This window comes from Lepus europaeus, chromosome 22 (genome assembly GCF_033115175.1).
Source record: "Lepus europaeus isolate LE1 chromosome 22, mLepTim1.pri, whole genome shotgun sequence".
In the NCBI taxonomy this organism is placed as follows: Eukaryota; Metazoa; Chordata; class Mammalia; order Lagomorpha; family Leporidae; genus Lepus; species Lepus europaeus.
The window spans coordinates 41,509,026-41,535,939 of NC_084848.1; the positions used below are offsets into that span (position 1 = coordinate 41,509,026).

The window sequence follows — 26,914 nt, forward strand, 5'->3', positions numbered from 1 at the left end:
ATGCCGCACTCTCCGTGTGCCCATGGGAGCCCTGCTGAGGAAGGCGGTAGGTACCGGCTGGGCCGCTAGGGGAGGGTGAGCCTTGGCAGCCACCTGCCAGGGAGCCTGGCCAGCCACAGGCGTGGGGGCCAGAGGGCAGCTTCCTCCCTTGGGAGCTCAGGAACTGGGGACAGGTGCCCTGGCTGCTTGGGGTGGATCTGTCCGCGTGCCTGGGCGACTGCGAGACGATTCCCGTGATCCCTTGGGAGGTGACAGCAAATGGCATCAGGGAGGGGGCTTGCGAGGGTCTTCTTGGCCTGAACCATTGGAGTTGGGGTGGTAGTAGAAGGCCCTGGTGGCAGGCACCGGGGAGAGCAGAGTTAATCCCACTTCTTCCTGAAATTTCCTTTTCCCAGAATCCACAGGGGGGTGGTTGTTTTGGATCAAACAAGTGGTGGCTGGTGGGGCAGGTGAAAGGGGTTCTCTCCCACACCAGATGGACGCCCTGTGCCCCCCGTTTCTGCAGCTGTGGGGAGTGGGAGCTAGAGGGCCGGGGAAGCTCGTGTCTACCCTGGCCATGTCTTTCAAACCCTGACTCAAATTCTCCCTTTTCCTGGAGTGACCTCTGTGGCCCTGCGGCCTGTGCCCACAATCTGGGCTTTAAGTGACTGCCGCTGTCCCGTGGGCCAGCCCGAATCCTGGTCTGAGTATCCCTTGGGCCAGGGAGAAAGCTCCTCTCCTCCACCCAGGAACTGGTTGGATGAGTTTCCCAGGCCTCTCTTCGGGAGGCCTCTTGGCCTGGGAGGCAGGGACGTGGGGGATGGGCAGGCACTGTGGGGTGGGAGGGGCCTAATGGGCCCTGCAGGACTCCGATCCCCCAGGGGAAGTGTGTGACCCCTGCCCCCTTGAGGCCGGCTGCCTTGGAGAGTCCCTAACCTGTGCAGGAGCCCGGGAGAATTCCCTTTCCTGACTTCTCTACAGGCCGGCCTGGGCTGAGAGGAGCGTGGGGGCTCCTTGGAGCCTGCCTGAGGCGTGGGAGGGCTGGGGTGGGGTTCCCAGCTGCCAGAGGTTCTGGATCTGGAGGCTTAGGACCGGGGGAGGGTTGTGTTTGGGGAGCTGCCTTCCGCCCTGCCCCCTCCCCCAACTCTGTTATGCTTTGGAAAGGGAAAGTTGGGAATCTGGGGAAATGGACAGTCCTCACTCAGGTTGTGGGAGGCACAGCAGCCTCTCCCCCACCCGGAATCCCAGTGGGGATCCCCACCTCCAGCCTTGCTTCTTTTTCTAGAACAGGTAGTGTTCACGGCCACACATTTATCTTGGGCCTCATTTCTTCCCGGCACACGCCTTGGAGTGGGTCTCATTCCTCTTGCAGCCCCGTCCCCGGCTCGCTCTCCTCCTGGGAGCTCTCGCTGAACAGTCAGCACCTTCCAGGGGGCCCCTGCATTCTTCTGGAACAGTCCTCAGCCCTGTGCACGCCGTCCGCTACAGTCCCACCTCATTGCAGTTAGTGCCTTTTTTAGGGCATACTCTCCTGCCCCGCTCCTGCCTGTCTTGGTAATTGCTCTGCCTGACCTGGCTTGGGTGTGTCCCTTCTCACAAGGCCCACACATTCCTTCTGTCTGTCCTGACCTGCCTTCCGGCCTGGCTTCTTGCTGCCAGGTGCCCAGGTGCTTGGGCCTGAACTCTCCCTCCGTGGCATCTGCTCCTGCCCTCCACAGTAAACGCTTACTCACCATTCATGACTCAGCTAGAACGTCACCTCCACCTGCACAAGCTCCCTGGCCTCCCAGTTAGCACCGGCTACTCCCCGTCTTAGCACAGTTTGTTTATTCTTGCTCCTGTACCAGCACTGGTGGCATTGTTTTGTGAATAATGTTTCTGTAGCTGCTTTTCCTTGTAGACTTCAAGTTCCTCAAAAGACAGGACAGCTTACTCATTTCTGTGTCCCCAGGGCTTAGCATCGTGCTCAGAAGTGTTGAACACACAGAGGCAAGGCCATCTCGAACTCCTGTGCCACTCACGACACCACTCTCTGGCTGGCTGCTGTTGCCGATGCACCTGTTTCTCTCACTGCAGTATAAGCTCTTGGGAGCAAGGCCTGAGTGTCAATCACCGTTGTGCCTCCCACAATGCTGCTGTGTTGTTTCTGGGCCAAGGAGGTGCTTGAGAGATATTTATCAAGTGAATGAAGCCTGAAGCTCACAGCTCCAGGATGAAGGGCAACTGGTGTGTTTTAACTGCAACCAAGGTGCCACTTCCACAGTGGCGGCCCATGGGGCCTACCCACCTGCTCCCATGGGATCATCCCGCCCCAGAGCTGGGCTGCTTTGGCGAGCGCTGACTGTAGTCCTGAGCCCTGTCCTACAGCTTTCCCCGTGTGATAGTCCCTGTGAACACCTCTTCCCTGGCGTGCCTCCTAAAGCTGGGTGGAAAGCCCCAGGCCTGTGTCTCCATGGTACTTGCTGGCCCCCTCCTTGTGCTCTGGCTCTCTCTACTTGCCTCTCCTCCTGTGCCTGTGCAGGCCCATGGTCTGCCTTGGCTCTGCTCCTCTCCAGCTCTGACTCACTCACCCTTCATCATCTGGTCGACCTTCTGTCGGGCCGGCCTATCAGAAGCTTTTCCTGTCCACCTGAATCGCTCTGTATTTTCCCTTATAAGGTCATGGTCCAGAGTGGTGCTGGCATCGTAGGGGATGGGTAAACACCAGGCTGGTGGGGGAGGTTGAGTCATGCTGGTTCACCAAGTTTAACTTCTACCTATATTATTATTTAAGACTTTATTTATTTGAAAGGCAGAGAGAGAGAGAGATTGATCTTCCAGCCATTGATTCATTCACCAAATGCCCTCAACAGCCAGGGCTGGGGCAGGCCAAAGCTAGGAGCCTGGCACTTCATCCTGGTCTCCTGCATAGGTAGCAAGGACCTAGGTACTTGGGCCCTCATGCACTGCCTTCCCAAGTGCATTAGCAGGGAGCTGGGTTGGAAGTGGACTTGAACTGGTACTCTGATGCGGGATTCTGGAGTTACGAGTGGCAGTTCTACCTGCTGCACCACCTTGCTGGCCCTGTACTTTCCTTGTTAGTTTGAGATGTGGGTCAAAATTTTCAGGTGCAAGTCTGAACAATCTCTTGCCTTGGTGCTCGTGGGACAAGTAGGATTGATGCGTCATCCCCCCCACCCCCCACCGTTCTCGGTGGGCTCGCTGGGTACAGGTTCCTTCCTTGTTTCGTCTTGGTACTGGAGACACCTGTTGAGGTTGGCACCACCTACTATGCCTGTTTTGCTGATGAAGACCTTGAACTTCGGTGAGGTCCAGGGACTTGCCCAAGGCCACAGGGAGCCAGGAAAGTTGGAGGAGCTTCAGTGGAAGCCAGCCTGCCTGACTGGGCTGCAGGGCGGGTAGCCTCTGTGGGATCCTGCACACCCTTGGGGTTTTCTCTTCTCTGTGGGGAACTCAGCAGGTCCGATGGGGTCCCCCATGCCTGGCCATTCTCGCTGAGCTGCTTCAGTGCCTGGGAGCCGGAGGCAGGATAAGTGCTGATGGTTTGGAGTGTGGCTCCCTTTTCCCCGGCAGCCTACAAGCCTCAAAGCAAGCAGCCCTGCAGGGCAGCTGGTGGGGCTCATTTGAAAGGTTGGGTCCCTGAATTTGCGACTTAGCAGTGGTCCTGTGAGCCTTTTGGACCAGAGCTGAAAGAGAGAGGACCTCTGGGAACTTGGGTTCTGTCTGTGATGAGCAGGGATCATTTTCAGCACCCTCTTTTAGTGGTTTCCTTGGCTGTACCATCTTCTGGGGACACGGTACCATCTTGGTGACAAGTTGTGCTGGAAGCCACCCGGCTGTGAGCAACAGCAATGTAGGATCAGTGGTAATTGTCCCCAGCTGGCTTCAGTCCAGGGGCTATAGAAACAGGACTTTTTTGGTGCAAAGAGTTTTTGAAATCCATGCATATGAGGAGCCTTCAAAGAGTTCATGAAAAATGTGTGTTAGGAAAAAACTATTCACGGGTTTCAAAATTTCTTTGCACCAAAGTAAACTTTACCTTTTAATTCCACTTTTCCACAAGCTTTTGGAAGTACCTTTGTGTATGTTTCTTTCTTTTTCTTTTTTCTTTCTTTCTTTTTTAAGATTTACTTATTTGAAAGAGTTACACAGAGAGAGGAGAGACAGAAAGATCTTCCATCCGCTGGTTCACTCCCTAAATGGCCACAATGGCCAGAGCTGCCCCAATCTGAAGCCAGGAGCTTCTTCCAGGTCTCCCACAGTGGGTGCAGGGGCCCAAAGAGTTGGGCCATCTTCTACTGCTTTCCCAGGCCATAGAAGAGAGCTGGATCAGAAGTGGAGCAGCTGGGAATCAACCGGTACCCACATGGGATGCCAGCACTGCAGGCGACAGCTTTACGTACTACACCATGAAGCTTCCTGGTGGACCGCTTTTCCTGGGAGATGGGGTGGGGGAGGCTGAACTGCAGTCTGTTTTCTCAGATTGGTCCCTTTTCCCTTCCTCCCTGTGGCGTGGCAGGTGGCTGAGCCCCTGCTCTGGCCCTCATCTGGGCCAGGTGGCACAGGGCTGTGGGGTGGATGAGCAGTCACCCATCCCCCGTTTCCTGGCTCATTGGAAACTTGCTGGCAGTGACTCATGTGGAAACTGATAAATGAGGAGGAACTGGCTCCGGGCCTGGCCTGGACCACTGCTTACCTTTCTCCTGCTGTGGGCGTGGTGCGAGGTGCTCCAGACAGGATCCCCAGTCCTGCCGGCTTTTGTGGAGCACCGAGTGGTGCCTTGGCCTTTGTCTCATTGAGAAGAAACGCACCTGGGAGCATTTCTCCTAATGACTCTCGGGGTCATTAGAATTCAGAGCCGCGTGTGTGCCTGTTCCTCACTGCTGCTGTAGCAGTCAGTCTCACCAGTGTTAGTGGCTTAACACAACACACGGGTGTACCACCTGCAAGGTCTGGATGTCAGAAGTTAGGCCGGGGAGACGGGCATTTGGTGCGGTGGTTAAGCAGCCGCGTGGGCCACCAGCGTCTGACAGTGGGACGCCAGGATTCGAGTTCCGGTTCTGCTGCTGATTCCATCTTCCTGCTCGTGTGCACCCCGGGAGGCAGCAGGTGATGGCTCAAGTCCTGGGGTTCTTGCCGGCCACGTGGGAGACCCGGGTTCAGTTCCTGGCTTCGGCCTGGCCCGGCCCCAGCTAGTGTGGACATTTGGGGAGGGAACAATTGGATGGGAGATCTCTGCTTGCCTGCCTCTCTCCCTCTTGCTAATAAATACCTCCACCCCTGCCCCCCCCCCCAAAAAAAAAGCCTTGTAGGCCTAATATTAAAAAAATAGGTAAAGAGATGTAAGCCAGGCTGTGTTCTCGGAGCCATGTTCCTTGTGGAGGCTCCTGAGCAGTTCTCCCCTCCCCTTCCAGCCTCCCCAGGTGACTTAGGCCCCTTCCTTTTCATCTTTCGCCAGCAGCGTAGCAAATTCCAGTCTCCTCCGTCCATCAGTCCATCATAGAAACAAGTCTCGGACCCTGACCCTTGCAATGACCTTGGGCCCACCCAGCTGACCCAGGATCAGCCGTGTCCCCTTCTCAAGATCCTTCACTTGATCGCACCTGCAGAGTTCCTTTTGCCTTGGACAGTCATGTGCCTAGGTTCTGAGGGTTAGAGTGAGCATGTCCTTGCTAGGGGCGTTATTCCGCCTGTGGTACAGGACCTTTCACAAGGTCATGGGTAGGGTGAGGGTTGTGACACCTGCATCCCATATCAGAGTACCTGCCTGCTCTGTGCTTCTGACCCAGGTCCCAGCTGATATGCCTGGGAAGCGGCAGATGAGGGCCCAAGTTCTTGGGCTCTTGCCACCCACAAGAGACCCAGATGGAGTTTCTGTCTTCTGGAATCAGCTTAGCTGCAGCCATTTAGGGAATGAACCATTGGATGGAAAATCTCTCTGTCTCTGTTTCTGCCTCTCTGTCACTCTGGCTTTCAAATAAGTTAAAAAAAAAAAAAAGATTTATTGTTTTATTTATTTGAAAGACAGGGTTATAGAGAGAGGTAGAGCCAGAGAAAGAGAGAGGTCTTCCATCTGCTGGTTTACTCCTCAAATGACCGCAACAACCAGAGCTGAGCCAATCTGAAGCCAGGAGCCAGAAGCTTCTTCCAGGTCTCCCACATGGGTGCAGGGGTCCAAGCACTTGGGCCATCTTCCACTGCTTTCCTAGGCACATTAGCAGGAAGCTGGATGGGAAGTGGAGCAGCCAGGACCCGAACCAGTGCCTGTATGGGATGCAAGCATTGCAGGTGGCTGCTTTACCCGCTACACCATAACACTAGCTGCCCAAATTTTTGAAATTCCATTCTCCATGAATGGAGAGCTCCCTCATATGTGCTGGGAGGGATGGGAAGTGGTTGAGGCGGCCTTTCTGGTGAGGTGACTTGGCTCAGTGAGTAGAGGGAGAGATCTGGGGATATGCTGCAGACACAGGAGAAATGTTGGGGTTCCGGGGGGTGGGAGCCGAGGGGCGTGGACATAACCCTGTAGCAAGGTGCGGGCCGCGTCTCTTCCCTTCCCAGGCTGGGTGGAATTTTCCAGGCTTCAGTCCCTAGGCCCAGGCCTCGTCCCCTGATTCCGGGGGGTGAGGTGGGAGGGGGTCGGCCCTCTGCCTTCCTGGCGGCTGCAGCTGCTGTGGGGACCCAGCCAAAAGCCGTGGGCCCCAGCCACTCTTTGGTGGTGGGAAACAAATTCTCCAGGGAAAACGAATTTGAGCCGGCTGGGCTGGGTTCGTATGGCCTAGAAACCCTGGTGGCAGTCTGGGGACAGTCACGTTGCTCACCAGGGACAAAGGGCCCCTCCCCGGGGCACCTCCTGTGTCCTTAGGGTGCTCAGGGCCCCAAGTCCCCAGGGACACTGAGAAGGGTGAGGGGGAGGAGGCTGCTGAGGAAGGGGGGCGGGGTCCCAGACAGTAGGTGCAGACTGGGGAGCAGTGTGGCAGGGAGGGGAGCCGAGCCACAGGTGTGAGCATAGCTCAGAGACTCCAGGGTCTCAGCTGAGAGCTCTGGAAGTTCACGTTGCTTCCACCCTATTAGTCTGGCCAAGGTGTGGGTTTTCTCTGTTGCTCTCTCAGGCATTCTCGGGGGTGGAGTCAGGGGGCCTTGGGCCATCCAGGCTTTGAGAATGCCAGGGTGTGAAGGTGCCGCTGTTACAGCAGGTGCCTGTGGAGTTCTTCCCCTACCGAGCTCATGGTCTAGGGAGCAGTGGCTTTGGGGGAGCTTCTCGGGCCCATTGGAAAGAAAGGTCTCTGGGGATCTTGTCAAAGAGGGCTTTGCAGGTGCCGGGCCTGAGACACAGGGTTTCTGGAATACTGAGTCATTGATTGGTAACTGGCTGCATGGAGTCACCTGGAAAGAGGTCACAGTGGGCAGGGGGAGTGTTGGGAACCTGGAGACTGGGGCGTGGCAGGTGGAGTGGGTATGGGCACCTGGCTGGAGGGTTTGGCCGCTGTCCACTGCGTCACCTCCTTCTCTGGGCTCCTCTTTCCCCAACACATGGTATCTCCCAGGATGCACTGGGAAGGCCTGGGTGCTCGTTCTGGCTCGAGGGTGAATCTTTCAGGATGGGGCAGTGCTCACTGGACAGGAAGGAAAGGTTGCCTGCCCTGGGCGCTGGGCTAGGGCTTCTGTGGCATTCTGGGCTCTGCACTGGCACTGGTTCCTGTCATCTCTTAGGGCAGATACACTCACGCTGAGTGTCACCATCACACGGGTCCTCTCGTGTGCCCTGCCCCCTGTCCCTCAGCCCTCCCTTTCCTGGGCGCTGGGCTCCTGTCCAGGAGAGAGAGAGCGCCTGTGAGTGTGGGCCTGCTGGTCCCTTCCTGAGAAAGTTACAGTTCAATCCTGGTGACCCGAGCTTTCCCCCTGCTCCTCTCTGCTTCCCATGACCTTCGACCCTTCGACCTGGAATCTGGATTTATCATTTTGTTCCAAGGGGAGAGTGAATGGCCAGGGGTCACATCGAAGCAGGTCCATAAATAGCCGTAAAGCCTCCCGGAGCATTGCTGGGTAAGCTCCAGCAGAGTCTCCCTGTGCCCCCTACAGCTTATGCAAAAGCAAAGCCCACAGCCAGGCATCTGGGGGGCTTTGACTAATCCTTTGCCTGTGGCCCTGGCTGGTGTGAAATCCGCTAGAGACACAGTGGCAGGAGAGTGTGCACTGTGGAGCCTAAGTTCAAATCCAGGCTCTGGTTTCTGCTTCGTGGCCTCAGCGTGGCCAACCCTGGCCCTCATCGTGTAGAGCTGTTCTAGGGGATAAGTGGCCCAGCAGGTGCACAGCGCTTAGAATGTTTTAGCAGTCGGCCGTTAGGCTTTGTTTTAGCTCCAGGAGGACTTGAACTTGGGTACTGCTTTCAAAACATGAGCTTGGTTTGCAGGCTGGCTGCTGTGTTCAACTGAGGAAGACTACGCCGAGTGGAACAGGTGCATTGTTTTCTGGGCTCCAAGTGGGCTTGCCTTGTGTGGCCGTTTGCCGTGGGATCCCCCTTTGGTGACAACGCGTCCCCTGATCAGGATCCCCTGATCTTGTGTGCATGTGTGTGTGTGTGTGTCTCGGGGCAGGGCTGTGGTTAATCCTTGGCCTTCAGGCTGTGACCTGCTTGCCTGTGAGATCCATCTGGGACTTGGGCCTTTTCCGCTCAGCCTCCCCACAGGAGCTGGGTGAATCTGGGAAAGATCCTGTTGTTCCAGCTGGGACGGACGGGGCTGGGGGTGGTGCCTGGCCACGCAACGCGCTGTGAAGATCCGGAGGGCCTTGGGGCAGGGCAGGAGCTTGGGTCTTTCTCCTTCTTAGGGCTGGAGTGACGGGGCTGGGGCTGCTTCTGTGTGAGGGGAGGGTCTCATGGATTTAACTCTCAGGGCTCTGAGGAGGAGGGGGCAGAATATAGCAGCTTCCTCCCTCGTGTTGCGTGTGGAAGGGGACGCCAGAGTGGCCTTGGTGCTGTCGCGCGTGCCCCTCTGACAAGTGGGGGCTACAGAGCACCTCGGAGGTGACCCTCTGTGGCTGGGACACTGGAGGGGCTGGCCTGGCAACGCTGGGAGGTTCTGAGTATGCAGGAGACTGCAGGCCTGGGAAGCTGGGGAGGCTCCCAGAAGGCATAGAGGTTGGCGTGCGTCACAGAGGCTGGAGGTGGGGTGGGGGAGGGAACAAACACCCTTTGCAACACTGGAGCTCGCAGCCACTGACTTTCAGGTTGGGGCAGAGGCACCAAAACCAGGGGCCGCCTGTCAAGGGTGCCAGAGGGATGCCACCTTCCAGAAGCTTCTCCTCAGAGCACGAGCACTCTCCCTTGGGCTGTCTCTGTGGTCCAGTAGTTTCTGAGCTAGGGGTGGGAGGCGTGGGCCAGTCATGGTGAGAGGGATGCCCCAGAATCGCCTTAGTGCCCTGTGGAAGTGGCGACAGATGTGTATTCCTGATGTCTGTGAGCTCTGGTCCTGTGGGTTGGGCACGGGCTGGCCCATTTCTCCCCAGAGGCCACTGCCTGATGCGGGCCTGGCCCCACCTGCTCCGGGTGGGCCTGTCTGTGAGCTACACCAGCTGTTCAGGGAGTAAAGTCCACCCGCGGCTGCGGCCCTGTTTGCCTTACCTGGGCGCAGCTTCCGGTTTTCCGTGTGGCTCTGACGGGAGCTAGCGGAGCCTCAGCAGTGCCTCAGGCCCGGGGAGTTTCCTGGACCCTGTGTGAGTCAGGGACCTGCCAGTGCCAGGTGGTAGGTGTGGGGCAGGAGGTAATGCTGGCTTGCTACCATCTCCTTTCCCCATCAGTATCCACAGCCTTCAAGTTCACGGTGAAGTCGCTAGGGCCCCTGGGGTTTTGCAGTCCTGGGGAGACTGGTACATGTGTTGTCTCATTGCTGGAAGGGCCAGCTCTCTGCCTGTCCCCCAGGTATCCCCAGCAAGGCCCCGACAGCTGCTCGGGGCTTTTTCTTCCCAGCTTCCATAATGGAGTGTTTGCCCTGTGCCAGACACTGTGCCCAGAGCCATGTGGGCAGCAGGGTGCTTCCTCCTTGGAGCCCCAGCGCTGGGCAGGCCGTATCCATCTCCTGAGCACCCAGACGGCAGGGCTGAGCTGTGAGTTCCCTGGGGGCGGCCTGCGCCACTGGCTGCGCTGTGGAGGGCGGGGGCGGCCGTGCCCTGTCTGGTTTCCTGGGACCCTGAGTTCCGAGTCCTTTACTGTCCCTGCCGTGGGCGACCTCTGCTCCAGCCCAACAAGGGTGCAAGGCTGTTGCAGGCAGTTGCTGGGGGCACCCCTGGCATTCGGTTTTGCACTTGGTTTTTAACCACAGCGAAATTCGCAGCCTCGCCTCACTTTTCGGTGCAGGGTGCGGTGACATAATTCAGCGCATTCAGTGTTGTGCAGCTTGTAAAGCTGAACTCGGAACCCATTACCTAATCGCTTCCCCGTCTCCGGGCAGCCACTTTGCTGTTTCTATGGGGATCCTCTGTCTGTTTTGCTCCAGAACCTCCCCGGGGCGCCCCCGCCAGGCAGCGATGCCAGGATGCCCGTCTCTGCCTCCCTCCGCCACCACGGCAGCCAGGAGCGGCCGGTGAGCCTGACCTCCACCACCTCCTCGTCCGGCTCGTCCCGTGACAGCCACGGTGCCATGGAGGAGCCCAGCGCCCCCGAGGCCCCCGCTGAGAACGGGGCGGGCTCCCCGCGCGGCCGGCACGTCCCCAACAGCAACAACTCCAACAGCTGGCTGGGCGTGAAGGGGCCCCTCTCCCCGTTCAGCGGCCGCGCCGCAACAGGGCCTGCCCACCACAAGCTCAGCTACCTGGGCCGCGTGGTGCGGGAGATTGTGGAAACCGAGCGCATGTACGTGCAGGACCTGCGCAGCATCGTGGAGGTGAGTGCGGGCTGGGGGCGTGGCCTGTGGTGGCCCCGCCTTCTGTCTTTCCGGGAGGGAGGGAGGGAAAGTTCTCCCTGCCTCCAGTGGAGTGGTTCCCAGGCCTTGCTGGACCAGCTTGGGCTGGTATGAGACCCCTCAAAAAGTACATGGAAATGAACTTAGCACATAAGTTGATTTTGGGGGCAAAACCCTTTGGAATTCGTGCATGCCAGGGGGTCTTCATAACATGCATGGAAGATGCATGCTAGGAAAACACTGCATAGATTTCAAGATTTTCTGGCACCGTCTCTTTTAATTCCATTTTCCATGTACTTTTTTTTTTTTTTTTTAAAGGGTCCTTGTAGAACTTCTTGCAGATGTTCAGGGCAAAAGCACTGATGACAGGGGACCCCAGCCGGGCTGGGAAGACAACACCAGACCCTGCTCCACGGGGATGAAATCAGTGTCCCATTGCTCAGCAGAGCGCCTGAGGCTGGGTGCTTTGAAAGCAGTGGGGTTGGTTTAGCTGATAGGTTGGGAGGCTGACAGTGCAGCCTCTGATGAGGGACTCTGGGCCGATGACCTTGTGGTCAGAGGGGATGCAGGAGGGATCCCCTGGGAGAGATTCTGGGGGTCAGGCTTGCTGTTTTATCTCCCCACTTGGCCACACCGAGGACCGACCTCCCAGCACAGGTACAACCCGAACCATGGCAGGGAGGTGACAGAACCCAGCCACCTGCGTGCAGGTGCCCACCTGCTCTGCTGTCTCCTTTCTGTGACGTCTCAGGCACAAGCTTGCCTCTCTGAGTCTCAGTGCCCCCTTCAAGATGAAGACGCACCTGCCTAATGCTCACCCCATGCAGGGCCCACAGCAGGTCCCTGCTGGGGAGGGAGGGGAATTAGCTTGCTAGAGCTGCCCATAACAAATTTCCACAAAGCTGGCCAGCTTAGACCAGCAGAGATGTCTTCTTACGTCAGGAGGCCGGAAGCCCCAAATCACAGTGCTAGCCCTGCTGGTTTGTCCTGGAACCTCCTCCTCTCCCTGCCCCGGGGAGGGTGTTTCCTGTGGTTGCTCGTAGCCTTGTTGGCTTGTAGAGGCATCCTTGCAACCTTTTCCCTACCCTTGTTTCTCAGTGAGGGCGGCCCTCATTAGATTTAGGGCCCACTCTTTTTTTTTTTTTTTTTTTAAAGATTTATTTTATTTATTTGAAAGACAGACTTACAGAGAGAGGTAGAGACAGAGAGGGAGAGGCCTTCCATCCACTGGTTCACTCCCCAGATGGATGCAACAGCCGGAGCTGTGCTGATCCAAAGCCAGGAGCCAGGAGCCTCCTCTGGGTTTCCCACGTGGGTGCAGGGGCCCAAGGACTTGGGCCATCCTTCAGTGCTTTCCCAGGCCACAGCAGAGAGCTGGATCGGAAGTGGAGCAGCCAGGACTAGAACCGGCGCCCATATGGGATACCGACTCTTCAGGCCAGGGCTTTAACCCTCTGCGCCACAGCGCCAGCCCCAGGGCCCACTCTTTACCCTAATGATGTCATCCTGAGATCTGTAACTAATGACGTCAGCAAAGGTGCAATTTCCCAGTAAATTTCCCTTCTGTGGTTTTAAGTGGACATGTGTTTTTGGGGTGGACACCGCCCAGCCCAGCCCAGCCCAGCGGGCGCTGCCAGTGGAGACTGCTGTAAAGTGTGGTAGAGACAGGAGCTGTGTCGGGGGGTGGAGGGTGGGGGGCGGGACAGGCAAGCCACACTGACGGCCTGGCTGCACACAGGACTACCTCTTGGAGATCATTGACACGCCCGGGCTGCTGAAGCCAGAGCAAGTCAGCGCTCTCTTTGGGAACATAGAAAGCATCTATGCACTGAACAGGTATGTCCTGCTGGGGAGGCCTGCCCTCAGGCAGCCCTGGACATGGGGTCTCACCCCCGAGGATGGGAGGGGTGGGAGACAGTGGGGAGAGTGTGTGTTTGCTGGGGCCAGCTGCCTGGGGGCACAATGTTCTCTCCCTTCTCCTCGTCATCCCCACTGTTCATCTCTTGTTTTCTTCTCCTTCCTACTGACCCCCAGAGAGGCCGGGGCTCCTCGGAACTGTTCTGAGCTATGTGTGGGATGCACAGGCCAGGCAAGACCAATGGGGGAGGCTGTTCCAGGCCCACTGAGGGGATACTTCGCTGAGACGGGGGCTCCTTGAGGGCCAGAGTCTGCCCCTGGGGAACCAGAGCCTCTCCAGGGAAAAGGCACTGGTTAGGAGAGCAGAGATGGAGGGGGACAGTGATGGGTGGAAGGGGCCATCCACCACCCCCCTAGGATGAGCAGAGAGACCTCTGCAGCTGGACAAGTGTGAGAGGACAGGGTGCAGGCGAGCCTCGGGCCGATGGCTGGGCTGGGAAGAGAGGAGGTATACTGATGGAGGAGGCAGGGAAAACACAGATGGAGGAGGCAGAGGGACGCTGATGGAGGAGGTGGGGTTTGCTGTTTCCAGGGTTTCCTGCAGTGCACCCTTCTGAGGACAAGGGTGCCAGGACCCACCCTGTTTCTTCCTGTGCCCCTCGCCCTTTCCTCCTGGAGGCCTTGATCCTTTGCTAGTCCCCCCTTCTCTTCCCCCTTTAACCTCGGCTTTTGTGTGTTTGACTCCTGCCCGCAGAGGAGCCGTGTCCCCTCCCGAGGTGGGTACTGGGGTCCCCTCTCCCTCTCCCACTTGCCAAGCACGCGTCCCCCTCGCCTGTGTCTGTGCTGTGCCCGGAACTCTCTGTGGCTGCCGCTGCAGGCAGAGCCCCTTCAGAGGGTGCGAAGTCCCGCCGTTGGCATGACAGTAGCTGGGGTGGTGGTGTCCCACGTGCGGAGGTGGGGTGGGGACTTGTGGCTGCGCCCGGAGGCTGCCGAGGTGTGAGGTCTGATGGCCACCCTCCTCCCTCCCCCCAGCCAGCTCCTCAGAGACCTGGACAGCTGCAATAGTGACCCCGTGGCCGTCGCCAGCTGCTTTGTGGAGAGGGTAAGGCGGGCTGGGTCCCTGCCCCTTGTCCTGCATCACTGGGAGTTCAGAGAGACAGGAGCATCCTGCGTAAGAGGACTTGGTCCTGGAGACCCCTCTCTCGATGGAAAGGCGTGGGGTGGGGGGTCTGCTGGGTGGGCGGGACATCCTGGAGACCCCTCTCTCAATGGAAAGGCGTGGGGTGGGGGGGTCTGCTGGGTGGGCGGGGCGTCCTGGAGACCCCTCTCTCCAGGGGAAAGGCATGGGGTGGGGGGGTCTGCTGGGTGGGTGGGACATCCTGGACGAACGGGTCTGAACATGGGTCTACAGGCAGGAGGCGGTAGGGGTGCAGAGTGGAACCCTGGGTGGGGAGGGCTGGGGGGGGTCTGTCTCGGGTACCCCCCCAGGCTTTCCTCCCATGGGAATCTCCATGAAACCACTGTTTTTGGTCTCTCCCTAGAGCCAAGAGTTTGATATCTACACTCAGTATTGCAACAACTACCCCAAGTGAGTGGTGGGGTGCACAGGGGAGGCAGAGCTGCTGGGTGAGTGCAGAGGGTTTCCCCCCACCCCCACCCCAGCCTTCCCCAGGCGCTGACCACGGCCTCCCTGCCCACTCCCAGCTCGGTGGCCGCGCTGACGGAATGCATGCGAGACAAGCAGCAGGCCAAGTTCTTCCGGGACCGGCAGGAGTTGCTACAACACTCGCTGCCCTTGGGCTCCTACCTGCTGAAGCCCGTGCAGCGCATCCTCAAGTACCACCTGCTGCTCCAGGTAGCCCCAGCCCCTCCCGTACCCAGGGGGCGGGGCCGAGGCCTGTGGGCGGGGCAGCGGGGGCCTGAACCTCCGCCTCCCGCGCAGGAAATCGCCAAGCACTTTGATGAGGAAGAGGATGGCTTCGAGGTGGTGGAGGATGCCATCGACACCATGACCTGCGTGGCCTGGTACATCAACGACATGAAGAGGAGACACGAGCACGCCGTCCGGCTCCAGGTCCTGGGGGCCCGCGGTGGGACTCGGGGCGGCGGGGGGTGGGGGCAACCCTGGCCGTGCCGCCTGGATGAGCCACGGAGGCCCGTGGTGGGCTGACCCCGGCACCGGCCTCGGCTGCAGGAGATTCAGTCGCTGCTCATCAACTGGAAAGGGCCGGACCTGACCACGTACGGGGAGCTGGTCCTGGAGGGCACCTTCCGTGTGCACCGCGTGCGCAACGAGAGGACCTTCTTCCTCTTCGACAAGACGCTACTCATCACCAAGAAGCGGGGCGACCATTTTGTCTACAAGGGACACATCCCGGTAACCGGGCAGCCCACCCCTCTCCTTCCGGGGCTCCTCCTGTCTGCTTCCTTGGGTTCAGGCGCCACCCCTCTGACATGACCCTGCTGCTCCCCTGGGGACCCCAGCTGGGGACACGCCCCTGCCCCGCCCCACTCCACCCCCCACCCCGCTCCGAGTTTGACGGCTTTTTCCCTCTGTCCCCAGTGCTCCTCACTGATGCTGATCGAAAGCACCAGAGACTCCCTGTGCTTCACCGTCACCCACTACAAGCACAGCAAGCAACAGTACAGCATCCAGGTGAGACTTGAGGCCTGCGGCTTTGGGACCTCCGCTCACCTGGCTCTCCCAGGCTGCAGTGTCGGCGTGTGTCCAGTAGGGGTCGCTGCAGGCACTTCACCCAGGGTGGGGTCCCGGCACAGCCCCTCTTCCCCACGGCCACTGAGCAGGAGCTCTGGGCCTGTAGTAACAGCCCTGGGCTCCTTTCCCTTTGGTCTCCCAGGCCAAGACGGTGGAGGAGAAGCGGAACTGGACCCATCACATCAAGAGGCTCATTCTGGAGAACCACCATGCCACCATTCCCCAGAAGGTGAGTCCCCAGGGTGCTGCCCCCCGGCCTCCTGCTCCTGCTCTCTTACTGGATGATGCCGGTAGGTCAGATTCGACGCGATCCAGCCCCGTGGGCGAGGGAGGCACGGCACCCGGGAGGTGGTAACTAGCTGGCTTTCCTTCCCTTCCAGGCCAAGGAAGCCATCTTGGAAATGGACTCCTACTGTGAGTGCATCCTTCTCTGCCTATTTATCCCCCAGGGTGCCCATCGCTAGGTCAGGCTGTGCCGAGGGGAGCTCTGTCTGACAGCCGGTGGTCAGCTGCCTGCGTGGTCAGGGCCTGGGTCCCGCTGAGAATCTTGGTCCTAACGCTAGCAGGTGGAAGACCATGGAAGTGGCGGGAGCTCCGGGGGATTCTGGCTCCTGTGGCTGGGCCAGGGCGGGGGTGGGGTGTGTGTATGCGTGTGTGAGATCCTGGCCAGGGTCGAGATCCCAGCCAGATGCCTGGTCCCCTCTCCTTTGTACAGATCCCAGTCGGTACCGCTACAGCCCGGAGCGGCTGAAGAAGGCTTGGTCCTCCCAGGATGAGGTGTGCACCCAGCACGTGCGCCAGGGGCGCCGGCAGTCTGGTAAGGGGGGGGCTGTGTGGGGAGAAGCTGCTTTCTAAGACCCTTCACTGGGCCTGTGGCGACGTTGGGGGGGGCTGTTGCCCCCAGATCTCCAGAAACGCTGGGAAAGGAGCCCTGAGTCCTTCTTGGTACCACGTTGTGCAGTTCCTCTTAGGACCCCCAAAACACTGGCTCCCCCAGGCTCAGCTCCCTTCCATCCCCCTGTCTCCCCTTTGCCACTCAGTGGAAGGTTCTGGAATGACACAGCTGGAGCAGACCCTGGTCTTTTTGTTTTGTTTTGTTTTTTTGAAAGTCAAAGTCACACAGGTAGAGAAGGAGAGGCAGAGAGAGAGAGAGAGAGAGAGAGAGAGAGAGAGATCTTCCATCTGCTGGTTCACTCCCCAGTTGGCCGCCATGGTCAGAGCTGGGCCGATCTGAAGCCAGGAGCCAGGAGCTTCTTCCAGGTCTCCCATGCCAGTGCAAGGGCCCAAGGACTTGGTCCATCTTCTACTGCTTTCCTAGGCCACAGCAGAGAGCTGGATCGGAAGTGGAGCAGCTAGGATACGAACTGGTGTCCATATGGGATGCCGGCACTGCAGGTGGAGGCTTTACCTGCTATGCCACAGTGCTGGCCCCAACCCTGGTCTTCAAGCAGCACCAAGTCCAGACGGGAAATGTTTACTCTGAGTCTGGAGCGGGGGGGTAATGTCGCATTTTCCTCTCCTGGGTTTTCTTCCGTCACTGGACTTGCCACTGTGTTCTCAGATTCGCGGAATGAGTCACCTGGCTCTCTGGCAGTGACGTGTGTGTGTGTGTGTGTGCACTCTGCCAGCCTGTCAGAGGCCCAGGGGCAGGTCTCGGTCAAGGCGAGTGCCTGCCGGCTGTGCGCACGGGCTGGGCGCAGCAGGGGTGAGAGGCTCCGAGGAGGATTTGGAGTGAGGAGGCAGTGTCTTGGCTTGGACCCCCAGGCGCACTGGGTTTTGATTGGCCCAATCCAAGGGTTGCTTGAACACCTGCATGCGTGGACACGGGTGATGGCCTCCTAGGAGGCAGAGCCGGGTGGTGTCTATTGTGTTTTGTCTTGTTCGACTTTGCTCTGGATGGGTCTTAAGCCCTAGGCAAGCTCGCTGTGGGTAACGTTTTATGGTTAAAAGTCCCCACATGGAGATGCTGCTTGGCTGGTCTCCGGCTGCCTTTCTTTCCTTCTCCTCTCTGGCCCTGTAATCATCTTCCTGTCTCCCAGGCTTTCTCTCTTAACTTGCCATAGCTTAACAAGAGTTCTTTTAAGAAGTTAAATGGAAACTGAACCTGTGGATTTAAAAAAATCTTTTGCACCAAAATAAACTTTTTTTTTTTTTAAGATTTATTTATTTATTTGAAAGAGTTACACAGAGAGAGAAAAAGAGGCAGAGAGAGAGGTCTTCCATGCGATGGTTCTCTCCCCAGTTGGCCATCACTGATGGTGTGGGAGCTGCCAGGTGTCCAGGGAACCCGGGGTGGCCATCAGGGCAGCTGGTGGTGGAGGTGTTGATCTGTCCTCACAGCTCTTCCATGGCGCCGAACGGCGTCCTTTCTCATGGGCCCTGGTGTGTGTCTGTAGCAGCCCTTCCTCCCCTTTCGGCCTGTTGGAAATCAGTCATTTATGTGGCACAGTGGTGAACATGTGTGGGTGCCCCTGTGCCATGGTGAGGTGCCTGAGTTTGCGTTCCAGTTCTGCTGCCAATTCTGGTTTCCCGTCAGCTCGCCCTGGGGAGGCCGCAGTGTTGGCTCGAGTGCTTGGGTCCCCGCCACCTGCGTGGGAGACTCGGATTGAGTTCCAGGCTGGTTTTGGCCTGGCTCAGCCCTGGCTGTTGGTGGGCATTTGGGGAGTGAGTTGGTGGATGGGAGATTGCTCTGACTTTTAAATTTATTAGGAGACCAGGGAGTCGCTGAGAGGAAGGACCAGGGCCACATGTGAAAGCTCACGGCCTGGGCTGGCCACCTGCTCCAGCCGTATCTGTGTCTTATCTGCTTCCTCCTTCCAGACAGCTGAGATGGGCAGACAGGCTCATGGGTGGGGAATGTCTGGCCTGCAGGCCGTATAAGGTCCGGGAAGTCATGTGGTCTGGCCCTGCCAAGGCACCCATAGGCAGGACTCGAAATTCAATAGATCTATTGCAGGCTGCTTTTCAAGGTGATAATCTTGTATGGCCCGCAGATGATGTTATAAATATCCAAATGGCCCTGGGTGGAACGAAGATTTCCCTACCCTCGCACTAGATGAATAAGTCAGATCATATATATATATATAACATATATATATAACATATAATATATATATATATATATAACATATAATATATATATATATATATATATATATATATGATTACTATAAGTTAGAATTATAGAGAGGGAGAGAAAATCTCCCATCTGCTGGTTCACTCACTAAATGGCTGTAACAGCCCAGACTGGGCCAGGCCAAACCTAGGAGCCAGGAGCTTCTTCCAGGTCTCCCACGTGGATGCAGTTTCCCAAGCACTTGGGCCATTTTCCACTGCTTTCCCAGCCGAATCAGCAGGGGAACTGGACCAGAAATGGAGCAGCTGGGACTCGAACTGGCACCCATGTGGGATGCCAGTGCTGCAGACAGTGGCTTAACCTGCTGTACCACAGAGCCGGCCCCTATATTATGTCTTCTATAGTTGGCTACTTATTAAAGATCTTTTTAAAGACTGACTTATTTATTTGAATGGCAGAGTTACAGAGAGAGAGAGAGAGACAGAGAGCGAGGTCTTCCATCTGCTAGTCCACCCCTCAAACAGCTGCAATGGTCAGGGCTGGGCCAGGCCTCAGCCAGGAGCTTCGTCCTGTGGCGCCCATAGGGGATTCCGGCACTGCAGATGGCAGCCTGACCCGGCACAGCACAGCACTGACCCCTACATAGTCTTTTTTTTTTTTTTTTTTTTTTTGTATTTCAAAGGCAGAGAAAGAGAGAGACATACCTTCTGCTTGCTGCTTCATTCCCCCAATTGGCCATGATGGCCAAGGCTGGGCCAGGAGCCCAGAATTCTGAGCCTTCACATGGGGGCAGGGCCTGAGCACTCGGGCCATCTTCCTCTGCTTTTCCAGGTGCATGAGCAGGGAGCCAGGTTGGAAGTGGTGCAGCCGCCACTCAAACTTCCTACATTGAAAGAATAAGACGTTTTCTGCTTCATACCTTAAAAACAATTAGGTGTTTTGATGCAGATAGAATATGTGTATGTTGTGTGTGTGTGTGTACACTTGTGCACATGTGTGTGTTTCTTCCTTACAAAGTAAAGTTCTTCCTTACAAAGAGACTTCAGAAAGTTCTTGGAAAATGGTATTAAGAGATAAGTTTATAATGGTGCAAAAAAAATTGGAATCTTACACAGTTTTTTCATAATGTGCATTTTCCATGACCTTTTTATTTAAAAAAATTATGTGAGAAGCAGAGGAGGAGTGAGAGAGTGAGTGCAAACATCTGCTAGTTTACTTCCCAGATGCCTACAACAGCCAGACCTGGGCGGGGGCTGAAGCCAGGAGCCAGGCACTGAATCCAGCCTCCCATGGGGGGGGCAGGAACCCACTCACTTGAGCCCCACCACTGCCTCCCGGGCTCTGTATCAGCAGGAAGCTGCCAGCATATTTGTGAGGATGCGTGGAGTTCAGAATTGTCTCGCACGGCAATAAACTCACCTTTCCATTCCGTTTCCCATGCAGTCTTGGAGGCACCTGTGTATGCTCGCCCGCCCCACTTGGCCAGCTTTCCTTCCGGTGCCGAGTGTAGAAAACCGAGGCCTACCACTTCAAGCCGGGTGGGCTGAGGGCTCAGTAGAGGGGTCCCTGAAATCCTGTCCTCTGCCCCATCGTCCTTTCTGAGCTCTGGCCCCAGCAAGGCTGGGGTGCAAACAGGTCACCCTCAGTCTAGTCTGATAGGTGTGTTCTGTGTCTGTCCCCAGAGCCTGGTCACCCCGTGCACGTCCAGGCAGCTCTCCCCAGTGGGCAGCGAAGCTCCAGGATGCCAGGCCTTCAGGGCCGTAGGAAGTCGGGTGCGCCCTCTGCTCTCCAGCCGGGTGCCGTGGGGCAGCTTGGCAGTGGGTGTAGAGAATGCGCTAGTGTGCTTCTTGCTGTAGCCGTGGGCCCCAAGACGGGGCAGCATGGGGCCCAGTCCTGTAGCCTGGGCCTCCTGGTGGGAGCTGCTAATGTAAGAACCAGGGCACTGCTGCTCTGGGGGCTGGCGGACACTGGCGGGAGCCTCCCTGGGGTTTTGGGCAGCCCTGGCTGAGCCTGAGTGGACTTTGAGCTGGTGAAGGGCTGGTAGTGCTGGGAGCTTGGGACCCTGGTCAGTGCACGGCCACTTCTCAGGCTGCACTGACGCCACCATTTGCTTCTCCTCCTCAGAGCCCACCAGACACCTGCTAAGGCAACTGAACGAGAAAGGTGAGTGTGTGAGTGGCGGCACAGGGGACCACCTGGGTGGGGGGCTGTTGAGAGCTGCTTAGGGGGGTCTAGAGGGGTCGCTGCCTCTGTTCCTCCCTTGGGTCACCCCTTGTTGTCCAGGGAGGGGGCAGGGCTCACGTGCTTTCCCTGGGTAGCAACTGCTGTACAGCCCGGGCTCCTGTTCCGTTGGCGGGCGGACTGGGTGAGGGGTCTGGGGTGGGAGCCTCTGGGTCTCTGGTCTCCCTGCAAAGGGGGCCCTTTCTCCTACTTATTGAGCTCTTTCTCTCCCCTTCCCCTCCCCCTCCTGCCGGGACCCCACTGTGCTATGGGCAGCCAAAGCAGCTGGAATGAAGGTAAGGTCTGGGGCCTCAGGGGCCAGGGAGGGGGTGGTCGACTGGTGGGGAGGGGATACTGCCCAAGTCCTCCCCAGCCCCTTCAGCTCTCTTTCATTAAATATCTGACAGCATCGCCTGTGTACCAGGCTGTGAGGCATGAGGGTCCCAGAGATGAGTGAGACTCTGCCCCACCCCCAGGGACCCTCCAATTCCCTCTTCCCGGACTGGCACCTGCTGCTGGCCCAGATATCTTCTTGGTTTCTTCTTTCTCTGGGACACGAGGTCTCTTGGGGGTCCTGAGTGCCTAACCACATTGCGGCCCCCCAGTGGGGACCCAGGGCTGGGTGTCTGGATGTGGTTTTCTGTATGGGGCCTCCCTGCCCCCAGCGACCTGCGGGAGGGGGAGGAGGAGGGAGGTTGCCCACAAGGCCGGTCACGAGGGCTCTTGTGCTCTGAACAGCACGCGGGCAGCGCGGGCGCCCTGCTGGACTTCAGACAGCCTCCCTGCTCCGGGGGCCTGGAGACGGAGGCTGAGAGGGCCGCCGAGGAGGAGCAGGAGGAAGAGGAGGAGGAGGAGGAGGAGGTGGTGGAGGAGGAGGAGGAGGAGGAGGAAGAACAGGCCTTTCCGGTCTCTCTGGAGGACCTAGCAGGGCATGAAGGCAGCGAGAAGGGGGCCAGGCCGCAGCCCCCAGTCTCGGAGGAAGAGGAGGAGGAGGAGGAGGAGGAAGAGAGTCTGGCAGTGGCGGAGCAGGTAGCTGACTTTGCCAGCTCCCTGTTGGCCGCCCTCCACTGCTGGCACTATCGGGCCAACGCTTTACTTTTCTCCCGGGGTGCTATGGTGAGGTGTCTCTTTGATCTCCCCTCCCCCTTGCATGTTCCCTGGCACGTGCATGCCCAGCCCTTGTCCTCGCTGCCCCGCCCTGGTTCCTTCACGCTTCTTAACCCCCTGGCTCACTGTCACGCCCTGGTGGGCCTCTGGCATGCGCCAGCCCCAGTCTGGGCTCTAACCAGTAGAGTAACCACCCAGTGAGCGTGACCCGTGGGTTGAAGGCTTGGCAAGGTCAGGTCCACTTGGCCTTGAGGGGGGGTTGGGGGGACGCTGGGCTGGGCTTTTGTGATGCTACATGCCTGGCAAGGCTTCCTGGAGTGGCTCGGGTCCAAGGCGGGCTCCCTCGGGGTGCAGGAGGCGCAGTCCACATTGGAATGCACAAGGGACTGTCCTTGATTGTCCTGCAGTTGACGCCTGGCCTCTCTTTGCTTCAGGGGAAGGGACGCAGGGAATCCGAAGGCCATAAGAGCTGCAGAAGGCCCAGCAACTGGTCTCCAGTGAGTGCCGAGAAACGCACGAGTGGCGAGTCTGTCTCTTCCCTGCCGGAGGTGAGCGGCCAGTGGGGTGAGGACAGAGCTCAGATCTCCAGGTCTGCAGGCAGGACTGTCCCTTCAGGAGGACGGGGATTGTCTACCCCAGGATTCTCACTCCTTCGGGAAGCCTGTCTGGCCCAGGGGTGCGTGGTTTGGTGAGGAGACAGGCACATTTCGGGTGCTTAGAGAGCCAGGCGTGGCTGGTGGCCACGGTGTGGGACAGTGCGGGTCTGGACCCTGGGCCCTGCCTCACAGGTGCTGGAGAGAACAGATGGAGTCAGGTGTGACGTCTCGGAATGCCGAGCACCTGCTGACGTCCTCCCCGCGGAGCGCTCGGCCAGCTGCCTGTGCGGCCAGCTCCAGGGTTCACGGCCCCTCCAAGGGGATCCCAGGGAGTTCTCGCACTCACTTCCGCCCCCGCCCATCTGCTGGGCCCAGAGGTGCTAACAAAATCCCAGCCTGGGGTTGTGTCACTGTGTGGAGCCTAAGCTACACAGCTCCTCAGGCAGCGTGAGAGCAGTACAGCCCTCCGTGCACAGTCTCTGGGGAGCTGCCTGGCCCTCGGGCACCGCTTCCTGGAGCCACGGCCTTACAGGGTGCCTGGGGCTGTGCCCGAGCGGTGTTGGCGGAGTCCCCCCTCTTCCCTCTCGCCCTGTGCTGCAGAGTCGTGTTGGCAGCCCACCCCATCGGCGTTCCTAGCTTTGTCCTCGGGTTTCAGCTGCAGGGCGGCTGAAGCACCCCATTACTTGCCCGCCTCTGTAATGACCGGCCCTCTGCTGAGTTGTGCATCTTGGTTGCATTTGAGCCCAAGTTGTAGGCTCCTCTCACTGGGCTCTGAGCCAGCCATGCTCATCTCATGGGTCTCATGAAGGAGGTGTTCTGTTTTGTTACATTTAATCAATAAATTTGAGGGTCCCACACTGTGGCGCAGCAGGTTAAAGCCTCAGCCTGCAGTGCCAGCAACCCATACAGGTGCCAGTTCGAGTCCTGGCTGCTCCACTTTTGATCCAGCTCCCTGCTGATGCTCCTGGGATAGCAGTGGAAGATGGCCCAAGTCCTTGGGCCCCTGCACCCATGCGGGAGACCTGGAAGAGACTCCTAGTTTCTGGCTTCAGCCTGGCCCAGCCCTGGTGGGTGCAGCCAATCGGGAGTGAACCAGTGGATGGAAGAGCTCTCTCTCTCTGCCTTTCAAATAAATAAATCGTTTAAAAAAATAAATAAATTTGCGAGTGACCACGACAGCCAAGGCTGAGCCAGGCCAAAGCCAGAAGTCAGGAACTGCATCTGGGTCTCCCACGTGGGTGGTAGGAGCCCAAGAACTTAGGCCCTGGTCTGCTGCCTCCCAGCGTATGCGTTAGCAGGAAGCTAGATCGGATGCAACCCCAGGCGCTCAGATGTGGGGCGTGTGGGTCCCGCGCTCGGCCACGAGCGCTCCGTGCTGTGTTCCAGGTGGAGCCGGACCCCGAGCCTGGGGCGGAGCCGGAGGAGGTGTTCGAAGCCGTGGAAGGGCCCGGCCCGGAGGAGATGCCGTCGGACAGAGAGTCTCCAGAACCCCTAGGGATGCAGCTGGACGCCCAGGCAGGGGCCGCTGGGGACGGATCCCCCTGGGGACATGCTGGACTTCGTGGTGGCCGAGAGCCCCGAGGACCTGAAGGCCCTGAGCAGTGAGGAGGAGGAGGACTTGGGGGCCGCGCAGGAGCCCGAGAGCCTCCTGCCTTCCTCCGTGCTGGACCAGGCCAGCGTCATCGCCGAGCGCTTCGTCAGCAGCTTCTCCCGGCGGAGCAGCCTGGCGCTGGACGATGGCCGGTCCAGTGGCTTGGGGACGCCGCGGCTGGTCAGCAGGAGCAGCAGCGTGCTCAGCCTGGAGGGCAGTGACAAGGACTCTGCCCGCCGGGCCAGCCCCACCAACTCCCTGGCCGCCCAGCCCCCGCCGGAAGCGGAAGTGGACGTCGGCGGGGGCGTGGCCACGGAGGGCGGCACTTCGGTCGAGGGGCCGGAGCTGCCCGGCGCTGGGGGCTGCCCCGCGGAGCCGGGCCGGCCTTCATGCCGGAGGAAGGACTCGCTGCTGTCCACGCGGGACCGGCTGTTGCTGGACAAGATCAAGAGCTACTACGAGAGCGCCGAGCACCACGACGCCGGCTTCAGCGTCCGGCGCCGCGAGAGCCTGTCCTACATCCCCAAAGGCCTGGTGCGGAACTCGGTGTCCAGGATCAACAGCCTGCCCCGGCCGGACGCGGAGCCCGCGGCCCCCGCGGGGTGCAGGAGAGCGGCGGGCTCCCGGCCGGCCTCGTGGGCCCTGTTCGCCCTCCCGGGACCGAGCCAGGCCGGCGACGACGACGCGGCTCCCGTTTCGGAGGCGGAGTTCCGCCCGTCGTCGGAGATGGTGAAGATGTGGGAGACGATGGAGGCTTCCGAGCGCAGCCCCCGGGGCAGCCCGGGCCAGGCCAATGGCTTAGACCCGCACGAGCCGCTCTTCATCCTGGAGGAGCACGAGCTGGGGGCCATCACGGAGGAGTCGGCCGCGGCCTCGCCCGAGAGCGCCTCCCCCACCGAGCACCTGGCCCGGGAGCTGAGGGAGCTCCTGCAGGGGCTGAGCGGCGGCGTGCAGGGCGAGCTGGTCGCCCCGCTGCACCCCCGCATCGTGCAGCTGTCCCACGTGATGGACGGCCGCGTGAGCCAGCGCGTCAAGAACAAGGTCTACCAGCTGGCCCGCCAGTACAGCCTCCGGATCAAGAACCGGGCGGCCCTGGCCCGGCCGCCTCTGCAGTGGGAAAGGGCGGCCCCCGACAAGGATGGCGGCAGGAGCCCCACCAGCCCCTGCCCGCAGCAGGCGGCCCGAGAACCATCTGGTACTACAGGTACAACTCAGGGGGCGAGCTCGTGGTGGTGGTCGTGGGGGGGGCGATGGGACCTCTAAAAAGAGAGGGCTGGAGCTTGGCAGCCCTTGCATTGCTCCGAGGCCCACTCTGTGCTCCCCTTGTGCCTTTCCGGTTCCAGGAGGTAGCCTTAGGCTTCCTCTTGGCCAGGGTGAGAGCTGCCTGGCCTCCTCCTGTGACTCTGAACACCCACGGCCCTTTGATAAGGGGGCAGAGACGGGTCCACGGAGTTAGGCCACAGCCACCAGCCAGGCTGGGATGGGCTGGGGACCCACAGAGCCCCTCCCTGCCTGCTTCCGGCCTGGTGCATCAGCTGCCCACTCGCTCTCTCCTCACAGCTAAGAGGAAGCCATTGCTGGCCCTCAACCCGGAGCAGCCGGCCAGCCCCGAGCACAGAGACCTCAAGGCCTCCCCTGCTGGGGACCCTTCGGCTGCCAGCCCCAGGACCGCCTCGCCTGGGGTCCGAGCCAGCTCCCGGAGCCCCCTCAGCCCCTTCGACACCGAGACCTTCAGCTGGCCCGACGTGCGAGAGCTCTGCTCCAAGTACGCGTCCCACGACGAGGCGGTGCAGGCTGAGGGTGGCCGACCCCGCGGCCCGCCGGTCAACCGGAGCCACTCCGTGCCCGAGAACATGCTGCAGCCGCCGCTGCCGGCCAGGGCGGGCCGCTGCTGCAGCCTGAGCGCCGAGCCGGGCGGGCCCACGGGAGGTGAGGCCCTGCACGTCACCGCGGACGTCACCCTGGAGAACCATCAGCGGGTGATCGTCATGGAGAAGGGGCCCCTTCCCGCGGGGCTGGAGGAGGAGGGCAGCGGGCAGGGCCCAGGCTCGCCGGCAGCCGTGGTGGGTCAGGGCCCCAGAGACTCGCACGCACTAGAGGAGGAGGGGCCGAGCCAGCGGGGCCGCGTGAGGAACCTGAGGGAGAAGTTCCAGGCCTTGAACTCCGTGGGTTGATTGTGACCGAGCCCCCCACTCCCTCCCCAAGGCGGGAGGAGGCACAGTCGGGGTGGGGAAGAAGCTGCCGGGCGTCCCCTGGGCCTGGGCTCCCGCCAGCCCCCAGCCCCTCCTGGAAGGATGTTCCAGTGTGTGTGGGGCTCACCTGTGCGTGCGTGCCGGCTGTCAGCCCGCGGCAGCCGCTCTGCTCTTGTAAATACTCCCTCCTTGGTGTAAGAAGCCAAATATTTTAAGCTCAATGTCTTCCCCGGGCAGAGCCAGCCCTGGAGACTCTGGAATTCTGCCTCTTCTTGGGGTCCAGGCAGCCATGAGGCCAATAATTTATTGCTTTCCCTCCTGTGGTGTGCGTGCGTGCGCGAGCGAGCGTGGGGTCCCTCCTGTGAAGACCACTGTGGCCCGCGCCTGTGTTGTGAGGGTTGTCGCTCCTGTACACACATTTCTTTATTTGCCAACGGTGCAATAACCACTGACCAACCAGCCTGCGTGTCGCCTCCTTCGTGGGGCCCAGCCAGGGGTGGGCCTGGGGTGGCTCGGGGGATGGTGAGGAGGGCAGCCGGGTGTGTGGGAGGGGACCCGCTCCCTGCTGCTGCTGTTCCCAGGGACCTTTCTGTCTCCAGCAGCCTGGGGTTCTGTCTGCAGCATGCCAGTCTTGGGCTGTTTTCCCCAAGGGCCAAAGTTGAACTTAAAAACAGAGGCCAGG

General features: G+C 59.4%; 1 protein-coding gene across 1 annotated transcript; it reads left to right on the forward strand.

The window, feature by feature from the left end:
• PLEKHG3 (pleckstrin homology and RhoGEF domain containing G3) lies at positions 1-26,691 on the forward strand. Its single transcript, XM_062181785.1, is given in 18 exon segments — positions 1-46; positions 10,473-10,859; positions 12,616-12,713; positions 13,767-13,836; positions 14,276-14,322; positions 14,439-14,589; positions 14,677-14,808; positions 14,929-15,111; positions 15,298-15,390; positions 15,593-15,679; positions 15,831-15,864; positions 16,166-16,267; positions 20,651-20,689; positions 21,023-21,042; positions 22,288-22,401; positions 23,836-23,961; positions 23,963-25,244; positions 25,601-26,691. Coding segments are annotated over 18 exon segments (3,603 nt in total). The 5' UTR covers positions 1-22; the 3' UTR covers positions 26,215-26,691.
• The last annotated feature ends 223 nt before the right edge of the window (positions 26,692-26,914 follow it).